This window comes from Elephantulus edwardii, unplaced genomic scaffold (genome assembly GCF_000299155.1).
Source record: "Elephantulus edwardii isolate Elephantulus edwardi_28Jun2011 unplaced genomic scaffold, EleEdw1.0 scaffold00045, whole genome shotgun sequence".
Taxonomy (NCBI): Eukaryota; Metazoa; Chordata; class Mammalia; order Macroscelidea; family Macroscelididae; genus Elephantulus; species Elephantulus edwardii.
The window spans coordinates 6,617,900-6,634,125 of NW_006399795.1; the positions used below are offsets into that span (position 1 = coordinate 6,617,900).

The window sequence follows — 16,226 nt, forward strand, 5'->3', positions numbered from 1 at the left end:
GAGGTTACGTCTGGAGGTTGGAAGGGGGGAAGTCGCCGGGTCTGTTCCGTCCAAACACTGTTGAACCAAGAGACAGATCCACGGGACCGCTGGGGAACTCCATTTTCTATGTCTTTTAAAAGGGCAGTTAAACACAGGGAATTGTATCCCAGGGATTGGGTTCTTTAGCACAAACAGTCCTTCATGAACTAGCTCTTCTTCCTCTCTCTTTCTCTGTAGGAAGACAGAGCCACAAGACCCATCACACTGGCCAGCTACACATGAAGCCCATGTAATAGTATGCAAAATCACCTATGTTTGCATGGGCCAGTAGGCTTTTGGGGAAAAGGACTCAGCTATTTAGAGACCCAAAAGAGTTTGTCCTTCTCAAAGGTTAAGGATTATAATTCTAGAGACACTAAAGATATTACATAATTTAAGCAGAATTCTTACTCCTCCCTTAATCCAACCACAAAAAGTGTGAGTTTTTCCACGTACATGAGTCTCTTAAGTAGGTCTGCGTCAACAAAAAGGGATGTGAAAAATGAGTTTTAGAGGGAACTCTGGAGGCCCAGTGGCAAGAACCCAGAGGTATGTGTTTCGAATCCAACAGATGCTCTGCTGGAGAAGGAGGGGCAATCTCCTTCTGTATCAGTCAGATTCAATTCAACGATACACATACAATAAATAATAAAATTTTTAAAAAAAGAGTTGTTGTTGTTATGTGCCGTCGAGTCGTTTCCGACTCATAGCGACCCTATGCACAACAGCCCTAAACCCTGCTCTATCCTGCGCCAACTGCACCGCCTCTGACACACCCATCCCGATTACCCCAGTCACCGAATCAATCCATCTCATAGAGGGTCTTCCCCTCCTGCGCTGTCCCTCCACCCTCCCAAGCATGATGTCCCTCTCCAAGGACCCATCCCTCCTGGCAACATGTCCAAAGTATGTCAGATGAAGCCCCAGAATCCTTGCCTCCAAGGAGTAGCTTGGTTTAATCCTCTCCAAGATGAATCTGTTTTCCTGGCAGTCCATGGTACATTCAGTACCCTTCTCCAGCACCACAGCTCAAAAGCATCCACTCTCCTTCTGTCCTCCCTAGTCATTGTCCAACTCTCTGATGCAAAACAAGCGATTGCAAATACCACGACCTGTATCAGGCGCACCTTAGTCTCCAGAGAGACACTGTTGCTCCTGAGTACCTTTGAGAGGTCCCTAACAGTAGACTTCCCCATCGCGATACGCTTTTTGATTTCCTGACTGCTGGTACCAAGAGTGCTGACTGTGGAGCCGAGCAAACTGAAGCTGTGAACACTCTCAATCTCTTCGTCATCCATCCTGACGCTGCTAATTGGTCCAGTGGTGAGAATCTTTGTCTTCTTGACATTGAGCCTTAGTCCATACTGAGGGGTGCAGTCCTTGACCCTTCGCAGCAAGTGCACGAGGTCCTCCTCAGTTTCAGCAAGCAGGGTTGTGTCATCTGCATAACGGAGACTGTTAATAGATCTTCCACCAATCCTGATGCCACAATTCTCCTCATAGAGCCCAGCCTCTGGGATAATCTGCTCTGCATACATGTTGAAAAGGTATGGAGACAGGATGCATCCCTGGCGTACACCCTTCCCAATTTTGAACCATGCAGTGTTACCCTGCTCTGTTCTGACTACTGCCTCTTGGTCCAAGTATAGGTTTCGTATTAGCACAATTAAATGTTCTGGGATTCCCATTCTTCTCAGAGTCAGCCCCAGTTTGTTATGATCCACACAGTCAAATGCCTTTGCATAATCAATGAAACACAGATAGACATTCTTCTGGTATTCTCTGCTTTCAGCCAAGATCCATCTAACATCAGCAACAATATCCCTAGTACCACGACCCCTTCTAAACCCAGCCTGGACTTCCGGCAGTTCTCTGCTGATGTGCTGTTCTAATTGTTTTTGGATGATCTTCAGTAGAATCTTGCTTGCATGTGAAATCAATGACACTGTTCTGTAGTTTTCACACTCAGTTGGGTCACCTTTCTTTGGAATGGAACAAATATAGATCTCTTCCAGTCAGTTGGCCAAGTGGTTGTTCTCCAGATTTCTTGGCACAACTTGGTGAGCACATCCAGGGCAACATCTGTTATCTGAAATACTTCAATTGGTATACCATCTATTCCTGGGGCCTTATTTTTTGCTATTTCCTTCAAAGCAGCTTGAACTTCTTCCTTCATCACCAAGTATTAAAAGAAGATGGAAGGAATATACTAAATAAAAAGAGTTGTAGAGTAAAAAATTTTTAAAACATGGTGGTTCATTGCATAAGGTAACAAAGCTATAACAGAAGACAAGGTTGTCTTTGTAAGTAAAAGGAATGATGATGAAAGTACAGTGCTTGTACCCACCCATCCTTCTATCCATTAGGCATTCATCTACTAATCCACACATCCTGTTTACCTTCTCTTTCTTCTAAATATCCACTCATCTAACCATTCAACCACCTGCCCAAGCATCCATGCAGCACTCACACAGCGCATACTGTATCAGGTAGTCATCAAGTGCTGTGGACATAGGGTCAGAGAAGGTGAGGTCCTCACCTTTCCAGGATTCAGTTGAGTGGGTAAGACATCTACGCAAAATACCTTTCTTAAAATAAGTCTGCACTAACAGCAATCTTAGACGTAGTATGAAGGGATTTCAAGACTTCAGTACTTATAAGAAGTCATACTAAGGAATAATTCCAACGTAAAGGAGAACCAACCTCTTTTTTTGCATCTTCAAGACTGGCATCAGGACAAATGAGAACATCTCGGCTACACTGCACCGGGTCTTTTCCAGCCAGACCCGCAACGGTGACCTTAATCTAAGAGAAAGATGTCATCATGACATTTAAGAACAATGAAATATAAACTTGGAGTAACATTTTCACAGCTGCCCAGTGTTATAAAAATAATCTGGCAGGAAATACTGCAACAGAGCTATGCTGAACTCAAGATAGTAAGTTGGTTTAATACATTTAATAACTAGATCTGTCTCGTTTGCCTGGGACAGTCCCAATTATAACTGCTATCCTAGCATCCTATCCAGTTAAGTTTCATTTCACTCCTAAGTGTTTTGGTTTGGGTGATAAATTATGTGATCATACTATTAATAACCCATCTTGGAAGGCTGCTGCAGCCATTTAAACCTCAAAGTGTTTTCACAAGACAGAAACACAAAACAATGAAATACCAGTACATACTTGGCAAAATTTAAAAATCAGACAATACTAAGAGTTGATATTTGGAAAAGGGACTTTTTCCTATATTGTTTGTGGGATGACCAGTAGGTACAACGAAGAGCAATTTGGAAGAGTACAGATTAATGGTTTAGGGAGGTTTGGGATCTGAGTGCGGGCTTTTCCAATTACTAACCATGACCATGTTAATTTGCCTATCCATGTGTTTCAATTGTAAAATAAGGATGGCAATACCAAAATAAAGGTTTGGGTTTTTTTAAATTGAAACAAGTTTATGCAAGTTTGTGATTAGAATGACATCTGACACACAGCACTATTCTCAATCATCACATAACAATATAAATGAGAGGTACAGTCTCCTGCTACTAAAAACACACATGGAACAATGCAAACCAATCTGAAGATGGCAGATATTTACTAAGGCAGAACAGAACGCAATTGAACAAAGAACAAAGTTTCAAGTACATTTCTTTGAACATTTGTGCACTAAGAAGTGTCTTGGAAATATGGTACAATAACAAGTATTAAATAGTGGATAAGTGAGGAATTTTTTTTTTTGGTGAGAAGATAACACAATAAAAACATGTACCTCTACAATTTCTTCAAGTACAATACATTCCTCAGGTTGTCACCATTCTCGACAGCCTTTTTCCATTCTGTTGTCCCACCATTAACAAAAACTCACTGCCTCTCATGTAGTCTTTTAAGTTGCTGTCACTTTGACCATATATTGTTAGTTCAGTAAATAGGTATTTATCAGTGTCTGCATTTTCCTAGCACTTTGATATTAATATTACTCAAAATATCTTCTTAAAAATCAACAGTTTTTTGAAAGGGGGAAGGAGGGTTAGACCAGGCGGTGGACTTACTCCAGCGCGTCTCATGACATCCACAGGGATGACAGTCTCCATTTCCTCTGCTCCCTTAGCCAGGATGACCAGAGCTCTTTTTGAAGCCATTTCAGGTTCTAGATCTTTTGAAAGACTTTATTGGAAAATCAATTTCCCCAAAATGATCTTTTGCTGTACTCCTGGAATAGCGAAAAAGTTTAAGTTTAGGAACATTGTCAAATAGAGTACATAAGCACCTCCCAGGATCACATATACACACACACACACACACCTAAAATGAACAATTTGGCTTAATAATACTTCATAATAATTTCTAGAATAGAGTTTCACTGCTAATTTCTACAACAGTGAGATTGCTGATTCTCAGTAGATGCTATAAAATATGTGCTAAGATTGTTTAGATTTTCTTTTTACCATCATGTTTTAAGAAATTTTCTTAAATCCAATTTCCAACACTGTATTGCAAACGTGGTTTTCTAAGACACAAAGCTACGGGTCTTGCATTTCCCACAGTGCAGAAGATGCAATGAAGTGGGCCTTTTTGTATTTCAGAGAAATGACTACGACTAATTTTATGGCATAAAATTGAACACTTACAGTAATTAACCTGTAAGACTTTTGGAAGATTTTTTTTTTTTTTTTAGTTCCAATAACGGTTCTAAAAACTTTTGGGGGATTTAATAGTGTTAAACGTTTTAATACATTATTCATGACTGAGAAAGATGGAAATCCCCCTCACTTCCAGTCTAATTCAGCTACATCTCTGCACATAATTTTGGGTAATTTTAAACCCTAACTTTTTCTAGAGAGTTAGTTGGCCAATCAAATTAGGTTTTCTGAAAAGGGGTTTAAACACACCACATTAACACTGCGAACCAGTGATAAGTAAGGCATTTTGAAAGTTCTCTTCTTTAGAGGCGTTACTAAGGTTGGCAGTAAAAAACTGATGTAAATCAGTGATGCGCAACCAAATCCAAGGTTGGGATTGCGCGGCTCCGGGACCTCACGCGAGAGCACAGGCCTGGAGGCAGGAGGGGTCAACTTTCTGAAGACCCCGCACTCGCAGAGCCTTCCGCTCCGCCTGCGGCCCGCCGCGTTGAGGGTCCCCGCGCCGCCTACGCACGCGCTGCACTTCCCCCAAGCCCGAGCTGACCTCGCGTCTCTCCTACAGACACGGCGCCACGGCCTGCTCGGCAGCAATTCTGTAACCAGGAGTGACTAACCGGAAACGGCCTCCTAGCTCCGTCTCGCTTCTCATTGCGCAGACTCGCACCACCCAGCCTCCCCCCCCCCATCCTACTGCGCAGACTCACGTTGTTGGGCTCCATACATGCTCTTACTCCCGCCGTGTCACGTCGCGTTACGTCACGTCACTTCAGTTAAGTGCCTTTTTAGAGTCGCGGAATACGAGAGAGACGTGCTGCAGGCTCTTTCATCGACGTAGTGTGAATCAAAGCATAGTTTCAGTTCCCTAAAATGGAACGTTACGTCACTCTGTCTCCTGATTGCTGGTAGCAAGGGAGTGTGGATGCAAGCAAGATGAAATACTTGACAACGTCTTCTTCTCTCCACCTGTCATGATGGTGCTTAAAATAGCTTAGTGGATTTTTCTTTTCTTATTGTTGAGTTGTAATCCATATCAAACGCTGCAGTCCTTGATCCTCTGCAGCAAATGCTTCAGGGCTTCCTTAGATTTAACAAGCAAGGACTTGTTTTGGACTGCCAAAACAACATATATGTTTTCTGTGCAACCAGAATGTTCCTTGGAGGCAAAGGTGTTGAAGATTTGTCTCACATGTTTTGAACAAGTTAGAAGAGGATATTCCTTGGAAAGGGAAATCAAGAATGGTCGAAGGCCATCAAACAAAACCCTCAACGAGATGGGATTGTGACAGTGCATTCAAATGTGTTGAGGATAAAACTGGTGCAGAAATAGGACAAAGTTCATATCTATTATAGAGTTCTTATGAGTTGTACGTGACTCCACGGCACTTAGAAAAATAACAGAATGGAACTAGCATTTAAAAAATCTTACAAGTTCAGCAATTGTTTTGTGCTTCCATTCAGAACCAATTCACAGCTGACCCTTAAGGGGCGTTTCAGAGGCTGTAAATCCCAAGGTATTTATGGCATAACAGATTCTATCATTGATTTCAAATGGCCATTACTCATCCATTTCAGCTAATACCTAGCATGTCAATCTTGATGCGTTCCATTTAATTTTTTACAATTTCCAATTTTCCTAGACTCAGACTTCTACATTCCATGTTCCAAGTATTGATGAATATGTGTAGCCGTTTCTACCAATTTTTTAGTATCTTCCATTCTGAAAGATTTTACTCCCACTACTTTATCTAGCCATGTTTGACTGTTATTCGAGTTTTTAAGGCCTGTTATTTCAGAAATGGATGGCCAATCTTGCTTCTTCATATTTATCTGGAAGCTCCACTAATACCAGCCCACCATCGGTGACCCTGCTGATATTTAAAATAAAGGTGGCATAGCTTCCAGATTCTCAATAACCTGTAAGTCACTCCAGTATAGCAAACTTTCAGACAAATGTTTTACACATAAAAGCAAACTATAAACAAGCAATATATACATATGCAGACTATAAAATGAGCAACACATAAATCACTACCACTCCAACACAACAAAGTGACAGATAAATACAATAGTCACAAATTATAAAATAAGAAAGCACACAAATAGAAAACAAATATATATGGAATGGTACCAGCCTGGAGTAGAGTTTCTGCTGGCCTCAGAGGAGTCTAAGCTAGTTGGTCTGGCTAAAGATGGTATCTTTTCCAGTCCAAGGGATGGGTGCCTCCGAGCCAGAGGAGGTAATTAATCTGGGGCCAGTAAGTGGCATAGTCTAGGCTCTCAGCTCTGTGGCACAGCTGGGTCTTAATGAGCTGAGGAGTGAAGGAGTAAGAGGGGAATGTGAAAAGATGTGGAGAACACTGCCCACTACCTGATGAGTAGCAGAGGGGTAGGAACAGGGAGAAGATTGGACTTTTTAAGCTGTGTAAATACCATTGCTGTTACTGCTACCCTTCTGGATTAGTACCACACAAAAATAAAATCTTGTTGAAGTTTATTCAGAATTGTACATCAACAGGAAACAACCAAAAAGTCAAGCTGGATTTAATGGAATATCATTATTAATGTCAGATGGACCTTGGCTTGAAGCAGAGACTACCAGAAAGACCTTTATCTGTTATTTATTGACTATGTGAAAGCTTCTGACTATGTGAATCATAACAAATTATGGATAACATTGAGAAGAATGGCAATCCCAGAACACTTAATTGTGCTTATAAGCCTATACAGAATAATTGGAAAGAGACTCATCAATAACCTGCATTATGCAGATGACACAACCTTGCTTGCTTAAAGTGAGACTTGAAACACTTACTACACAAGATCAAGGAATGCACCCTTCAATATGGATTGCAACTCAATATAAAAAAAGCAAAGACTTTTTACCACTAGACTGATTGGCAATATCATGATGGATGGAGAAGAGATTGAAACTGTCAACAATTTCATCTTGCTTGGATTCACAATTAACACCCTGGAACCAACCATCAGGAAATCAGGAGATGCATAGCACTGGGGACTTTTCCAAATTATTGTGCAGTAATGATGTCAGTGTGAAGATTAAAGTGCATCTGATTCAGGTCATGGTATTTCCAGTCACTTGCTATGTATTTGAGAGCTGGACAATGAATAGGAATGTCAGAAGAAGAATTGATGCCTTTGAGCTATAGTGTTGGAAAAGAGGGTGCAGCCAGAGTGCTCTTTGGAGGAAAGAATGATAAGGCTTCATCTCACAGACTTTGCCATATTGCTAGGAGGGGCTATTCCTCGGAAAGGGACAAGAGGCTAGGAAGGGTGGAGGGTTGGGGAAAGAGAGGAATATCCTCGACCATGTGGACTGACAAAATGACTGCCACAGTTGGCTCTAGTGTGTCAAAGTATGAAGATGGAAAGGGACAGGGTTCAGGTATTTTCTTAGAGTGGCTATGAGTCATACTCGATGGGACCTAAAAACAGCAATATATAGATCAAGAAACAGAACAAGGGAACACTTTGTTATTGTTATGTGCCATCAAATCGCCTGCAACTCATAGCATTCCCATGTACATGAGCTCTGAATCCTACTTTATCCTGAGCCAATCTCATCATCTCTAACAGACCATTTTTCCAGTCACTAAGTCAATCCATCTCATCCTCATTCTTCCTCTCTTGCACTGTCTCTCCACTCTTCCAAGCATGGTGTTCCTCTCCAAGGACTGGTCTCTCTTGGACATGTGCCTAAAGTGAGATGGAGCTTCAAAATCCCAGCCTCCAGGGAGCAACTTAGTTTCACCTTCTCCAGGACAGACTTGTTCTTTCACCCTGCAGTATGTTGAACACTTTTCTCCAGGATCACAACTGAAAGGAAAAGATCCTTCTATCATCCTTAGTTATTGTCCAGCTCTCAGATGCATAGCAAGTAATTGTGAAGACCATGGCCTGGATCAGGTGCACCTTAGTCTAAGACTTACATTGTCACTCCTAAGTACTCTAGAGAGGTCCTTGACAGCAGACTTTCCCAACGTAACTCATCTTTTGATTTCCTGACTGCTGGTGCCAAGATTGTGGAACCAAGCAAGGTGAAGTTAACAATCTCTTCTCTGTCAATCCTGAAGCTGCTAAATGGCCCAGTGGTGATAATCTTTTTTTTCTTGATATTGAGCTTCAGTCTGTATGGAAGACTACAGTCCTTGACTACATGGTTTAAAATCAGGAAAGATATGTGTAAGGGTTGTATCTTCTCTCTGTATCTATTCAGTCTGTATGCTGAGCAAATAATTTTAGAATCTGGTCTCTATGAAGAAGAATGCGGCAATAGGATGGGAGGAAGACTCATCAACAACCTGCATGTGATACAACATTGCCCAAAGTGAAAAAGAGTACTTGAAAGCATATTGAAAAAGATCAAAGACTATAGCCTTCAATATGGATTACATCTCAGTATCAAGAAAACAAAAATTCTCACCACTGGACCAATAAGTAACATCATAATAGATGAAAAGTTGAATTTACCAGTAATTTCATTTTCCTTGGAGATAACAATCAATACCCATGGTAAGAGCAGTAGAGCTATCAAAAGATATATTGAACTGGGAAAATCTCCTATCAAGGGCTTCTCCAAAGTGCTAAGGAGTAAGGGTTTCAGTTTAAACACTAAGATGCACCTGATCTATATCATGGTCTTTACAATTACTTGCTATGCATCTGAAAGTTGGACAGTGGATAAACATGACAGACAAATTGATGCCTTTGAGTTGTGGTGGCGGTGTTGTTGTTATGTGCCTTCGAGCCGCTTGTGACTCATAGCGACCCTATGTACAACAGCCCTAAACTCCGCTCTGTCCTGTGCCAATCCGCACCGTCTCTGGCACTCCTATCCCGATTACCCCAGTCACTGAATCAGTCCATCTCATAGAGGGTCTTACCCTCCTGCGCTGTCCCTCCACCCTACCAAGCCTGATGTCCCTCTCCAAGGATCCCCCTCCCTCCTTACAACATCCAAAGTATGTTAGACAGAGCTTCAGAATCCTTGTCTCCAAGGAGCCGCCCAGTTTAACCCTTTCCAGGATGAATCTGTTTGTTTTCCTAGCAGTCCATGGTACCCTCAATACTCTTCACCAGAACCACAGCTCAAAGGCATCAACTCTCCTTCTATCCTCCTTAGTCATTGTCCAACTCTCTGATGCATAACAAGTGATTGCAAAGACCATGGCCTGTATCAAATGCACCTTAGTCTCCATAGTGACACCACTGCTCTTCAGTACTTTGGAGAGGGCCCTAACAGCAGACTTTCCCATCGCAATACGTCTTTTAATTTCCTGGCTGCTGGTGCCAAGAGTGTTCACTGTGGAGCCAAGCAAACTAAAGCTGTGAACAATCTCAATCTCTTTACCATCCATCCTGATGCTGCCAATTGGTCCAGTGGTGAGAATTTTTGTCTTCTTGACACTGAGCCTCAATCCATATTGGAGGCTGCAGTCCTTGACCCTCTGCAGCAAGCGCTTCAGGTCCTCCTCAGTTTCAGCAAGCAGGGTTGTGTTATCTGCATAACGCAGATTGTTGATAGATCTTCCACCAATCTTGGCCCCACATTTCTCCTCATAGAGCCCAGCCTCTGGGATAATCTGTTCTGCATACAGGTTGAAAAAGGGAGCTCTGGTGGCCTAGTGGCAAGAAGCCGCACTGCAATCCCAGAAGTACGTGGTTCAAATCCACCAGATGCTCTGCTAGAGAAAGAGGGGCAATCTCCTCCGGTACCAGTCAGATCCGATTTGTCAGACTTGAATAGTCTGTCTTGGAGGAAGTATAGCCAGGATGCTCCTTAGAGTCAAAGTTTATAATTTTTTATGATGACACAAACAAAAAGATGATGGAACTTTGTCTCACATACTTCAGGCTTGTTGGCAAAAGGGGCCAGTCCTTGGGAAAAGACAGTATGCTATGAAAGATGAACAATCAGAAAAAGACACTCAAGATGAATCGGCACATTGGCTATAATAATGGACTCAAGCATATTAGAGATCCTGAAGAGGGTGGCAAGGTTCAGATTTGTTATTCATAGGATCGCTATGTGTTGTAGTCAACTTGATGGCACCTAACAACAACAAGTCACACGGGTGGGATTGGCCATCTTTCTTTCACTGATTTGCTCGAAATTCCACGAGTAGCACAATACAGCCTGCACCACCCCTGACCCCTACCCTGGGTATAATGCCTTTTCTGTTGAAGTTGAAAAGTGCAAAGCCAGTGTCTTAAGGACCACTTTCAGTGGTTTACTTTAAATGTACATTTTTTTCTTTTTTAGAAAGATCACCTTTATTATGATAAAAGAATGCCACACACTGGGTTCTTTTTAATACAAGGACACAGAAGATGCCTTAAATAATTTAAAAAAGCAGAAATGGCCTCCGGACAGTGCTGCATGCTCACTGATGCCCAAGTGCCCTGGGCAAGATATATAAATAGGTATTTGTGAGCCCAGGATCTCAGAGCTGGGAATTTCTCCTGCTCTGGTGTGGGAAGCAGGGATGGGAGCAGGGTTCCCAAGAGCCTCAGGGGTGGGAGTTCAGGGGACTGAGGATATGATTGACTGGGAATGTAGCTCAGAGCTTTCAGAAAATCCTAGTGTCTATGCTTTGGGCTGGAGTTGCGGCAGCCAAGGGCCCTACTGTGGATGGAGCATCTAATCCAGAAGTTTCTTGCCTGGGGAGTCAAACTACCATATATCTCTCCACCTCTCCAAGGTTTCCCAAGATGGACCCCAGCTGTGGTCACTGATGGGCCCAGCAGTGGTCAGAGCAGGAGAGCAGCAGCCTTAGAGAAGTCTGGTCCTTGCTAGCCGTGGCCCACAGGGCACTGACGAGTCCTGGCTGCTTCCTCCAGGAAGCCCACAGGGCAGCACATACATCCTGGGTTATGAGGGTGTGTTGGTCAGATATGGCTTGTTTCCTGAAGGGCAAGGTCTTCAGTTATGAATGAGACAGTTACATCACCACTCTCTTCAGCCACAATGGCTTCATCCAACTTGTGGAACAGCTTTCCGAGGCACTGAATTCCTGCCGCCACAGGTTCCAGGTTACTGTCAGACTCGCTGTGGGAGCAGTGGGACTCTGTTGAAGAGTAGGGGCTCCAGAAAGCAGCCTCCCTCCCAGACCCCCACAGGTGGGGGAGCCTGTGGATGTCTCTGAGCGGAGAGGCTATGGTACTCCCTTTCACAGGAGTTCAGGGCTGAGTAGGCAAGGAGTGCTTCCAGCAGCCAAGTGCTCCTTGGCTCAGGCTAAGAGGATGGGGATTTTCATCCTTCTGGGGATCCCTTTTCCTTCTGTCTTTCACCTGGGTTCCCACCATCCACTTGGTGCCTTTTGGCAGGACACTTGGACCCTCTGGCACATGGCACCTGAGGCATTATTGGCTGAGCGTACTGCAGCGTGGAGGCCCTGTTGCCCTGGCTCTGGATATTCCAGGCATTTCCAGGAGGATCCTTCCCCGAGGTTGACGCTAACCATTTGGAGGGGCAGCCTCTCTGGAACTGTCAGCACAGGAAGCCCAGGGTGCTGCTGGAATTCTCCAGATGGCCAGCTGGGGGCTGCCCCACTGGGCTCTCCTCCAGCTGCTTCTGGTCTTGGAGTTATCTGCGTGGGGTGGACATGCCCATGACTTGCCATTGAGAAGCCATCTGCCTGGAACTGCAGTCCGTGCTGCCACTAGACCCAAGCAGCTGGGTGCTGGCCTGCCCTGTAGTGTAGCCACTCTGCACTCTAAATGTGCACTTTTCTAAAATAGATTCTGCCTGCCCTCATCCTAGATAGTCTTTCTTGTGTTTGTTTGTATCTCTTTTTGCATTCTTCCTCTTTTTGGGGGACCATTTCCCCATTTCACTTCCAATCACTTAGGAATTGTTCAAAGTGTTTCTGAGCTTTGCGGTTTCTAAGTTGCTTGATTCCTGTGACCATTTATTTACACCTAAAATTATTCATTAATTTGCATATCTTTCTAGATTTTCTTAAACTCCTAAAGCTTCCACTTGGACCACAGGATTATGACAATGCATAATCATAAATCTAGTATGTAAACTATATGTATGATTACTAGTTTGAAAAAACAAAGTAAGAGACACCCCCCCATCCCTGTCATTCACTCCCATTCCCACATCCCTCCTGGTAACCAACATGATTACTTTCTTATAAATATTCCCAGTGTTTATGTAAACACAAGTGAGCATACTCTTCATTGTGTACATTGTCCTGTATTTACCACTTAATAACGTACCTTAAAAATCTATATGAGAACAAAAGTCTTCTTCTGGGTGTCAAAGGTTTATCGTAACTTTATTTTGTGCTGAAGTATTTATTGAGAAAGGATTAGGATGAGATACAAGCCCCACCCTACCAGAGGTTTATCTATGCTCCGAACTCAATACTATTTCTCTTTTTTAGGGTCACCTGCCTTCAACTGATAGTCTTCTACACTCACCAGTCTCTGCAAAATCTGCCTCACAAATGTGACCTACAGCTCCACAACAAGATAAAAGTAAACAATCCAACTGAAAAATGTTGGTGGGAGTGTAAAATGGTCCAGTCACTATGGAAGGCTGTGTGGCGCTTTCTCAAATAGTTGCAAATAGAAATACCATTTGCCCCAGCAATTCCACTACTTTGAATATACTCCAAAGAAACCATAACCACCACCCAAGCAGATATATATACACCCATGTTTAGCAAAGCGTTGGAAACAACCCAAGTGCCCATCAACAAATTAATGGATAGAGAAGCTGTGGTATATTCATACAATGGAATACTAGGCTGCACTGGAAAAACAAGGAACTCATGAAATATTACACAAAATGATCCTGGAGGGCATTATGCTGAGTGAAATATCTCAGTCACAAAAAAGACAAATACAGCATAGTGCCACTGTTGTAAAACGGAACTGACTTAGAGGTTGAGGGAGGGGGAGACTGAGAAAGACAGGATAAATTATGTATACTGCATTGAAATATGAGAAAGAGAACTGTTTAAAAGGTATATATAATTAGGTATTATTGTCATGACATGAATCTACAATGAAAGCTGCATAGTGGACTGGGGCGGGGAGGAATTGTATAACAATGAAAGAATTTTTCTTTTACTTTTCAAAGAGAAGAATGAACTTGAGGAGAGTCGTGGGCAGGGAGAAAAGTACAACAATGAATGAATGGAAATAAAAAAAATCTCTAAATTTTCATTAAAATAATAATAAAATTAATAATAAAAAAGAAAAATGGGCACAGTATATGAACAGACATTTCACCAAAGAAGACATTCAGATGGCGAACAAACACATGAAGATATGTTCAAAATCCCTAGCTCTAAGATGCAAATCAAAACAACTATGAGATACCGTCTCACTCCAGTAAGAATAGCAAAATTTAACAGAAGAGCAAACATCAAGTGCTGGACAGGTTCCGGAGAAACTGGAACCCTTATTCACTGTTGGGGGGAATGTAAAATGGTGCAGCCACTATGGAAGGCTGTATGGCGCTTTCTCAAAAAGTTGCAAATAGAAATACCGTTTGACCAAGCAATTCCTCTACTGGGAATATACCCCAAAGAAACCATAACCACCACCCAAGCAGATCTGTGCACACTCATGTTTATTGTGGTTTTGTTCACAATAGCAAAGAGGTAGAAACAATGCCCATCAACAAACGAATGGATAGAGCTGTGGTATATTCATACAATGGAATACTATGCTGCATTAGGAAAACAAGGAACTCATGAAATATTACACAAAATGATCCTGGAGGACATTATGCTGAGTGAAATATCTAAGTCACAAAAGGACAAATACTGCATAGTGCAACTGTTGTAAAATGTGACTGACATCGGGGTAGGGGGAAGATTGAGAAAGAGGTGCTAAATAGCATATATACTGCATTGAAACAGATGAGGGAGAGAGCTGTTTAAAAGGGATATATGATTAGGTAGTATTGTCATGACAGGAGTCCAGAATGAATGCTGCACAGTGGAGCGGACTTGGTGAGGAGGGATTGTATAACAATGAAAGAATTTTTCTTTTACTTTTCAAAGACAAGAATGAATTAGCGGGGAGGGGTGGGCAGGGAGAAAAGTGCAACGATGAATGAATGGAAATCCAAAGTCTCTGTTAACTTTGATTAAAATTAATTTTAAAAAGAGAGAGAAACAAACCCCAAAAAGTGACCTACAGTCAATGTGAGTCCCCTGACAATTCTGAGTTTCTGAGAGACCTTCCAGCTAACCACTGAACCTAAGGGATATAGAGGAGTGATGGAACTGAAGAAATGAGGGCTGCTGTTGTCTGAAATCTTGTAGTTATAGAACAAATAAAGCATCCGAGACAGCATTGATTCAACACTTCTTATAACTGGTCTGCTACTAATCATAGCAAAATAAAGTATGAATACAATTGGTTTCAGAGTAGTGGGGCTCACTCCAAAGGTGCTGACCCTCTATAATATGTTTCCTTGGAGAAAAGGGGGTAAATAATGAGAAACCTTCAGTCTCTGGATGAGATAAGGAATACCGTGGAATAATGCAGGTATTTTGTTGCAGTCAGTTCTGGAAGGCAAAAGTTAATCATGGGATATGAAGTTAGTGGACCTAATTCCTGAGAAGCTAGTTAATTGGATGTGTTGGCCTAGCGGAACAAAGCTGTGCTACCAAGCCGAAGGTGGGTGATTGTCATCTGTGGCCCTCGGCCAGGTTCAAATTGTCTTCCTGTCAAACATTCTTCTAGGTGGTATAGCACTGGTCTGTGTGTTGCTGTACAGAAGTAACTCGTGGTTGCTGTGATGCTGAAGCCTGTGACAGTGATGTGCCAATCGTGGTAATGGGCACTCATGGTGGACAGTGTTGGCTGGAGCTTCCCAATTAAATCAAGCCTGGAAGCAGGAGCGGCATCCACTTCCAAAATGGCTTGCCTCCGGAAACTCTATGTATGAACAGTGCTCAGGCTGTTCTTTGATAGGGTCGCTATGAGTCGTCTACGACTCGACGGCATTAAACAACAACAACAACAGAAACACAAGGTAATAAGGATATATTGAAACTTACAATTCCTTGGTTTTTGCTATCAGTACTTGGTAGCATGTGCAAGGGAAAATAATGTAGGAACTAAAACAAAGTCCTTCCAGGACAGTTAGGCCCCTTAATCTCAGGCTCCACCTAGAAAGAAAAATCCTTGTGGGAATAACGAGAAATCCCTCTCTAACCTATAGTCATAAAAAAACAGCAGTCTGGGAGGCAGATGGCAGGATCAAGAGACTATTATAACTAGGGGATATGGCATAGAGGAAATGCAGAATTTTGTAGACAAATTTATTTGGCATCTTTCTAAGAAACTATAACTAAAATGGATTGTGAGAGTGATGAATTCAGGGGCAGCATCTCTGGTTCAAAGTGCTGCAAAATGGAAGAGCATGTTTGGGTTAATGCAAGAATCATATTTATCTATAAAACAGTCACAAGAAAACATTGCAAGATACAGTCACACAACAGATTAACACAGAGTAGATTAGTTTGGCGATTGTTGTTGTTGTTATGTGCCATCGAGTCATCTGCAACTCATAGT

At 42.4% G+C, this 16,226-nt stretch overlaps 1 protein-coding gene and 1 pseudogene across 1 annotated transcript in view; both read right to left on the reverse strand.

Moving 5' to 3' along the window:
• The window catches only part of PARK7 (parkinson protein 7), a 37,439-nt gene extending 33,279 nt beyond the window's left edge, over positions 1-4,160 (reverse strand). The window contains exons 1-2 of the mRNA XM_006885782.1: positions 4,071-4,160; positions 2,725-2,826 (exon numbers count right to left, since the gene is read on the reverse strand). Of these exons, the coding sequence (XP_006885844.1) occupies positions 2,725-2,826; positions 4,071-4,160 (192 nt within the window). The remainder of the gene's footprint in view (positions 1-2,724; positions 2,827-4,070) is intronic.
• A 7,407-nt stretch (positions 4,161-11,567) lies between these two features.
• LOC102866857 lies at positions 11,568-12,312 on the reverse strand (annotated as a pseudogene).
• Between the last annotated feature and the right edge of the window lie 3,914 nt (positions 12,313-16,226).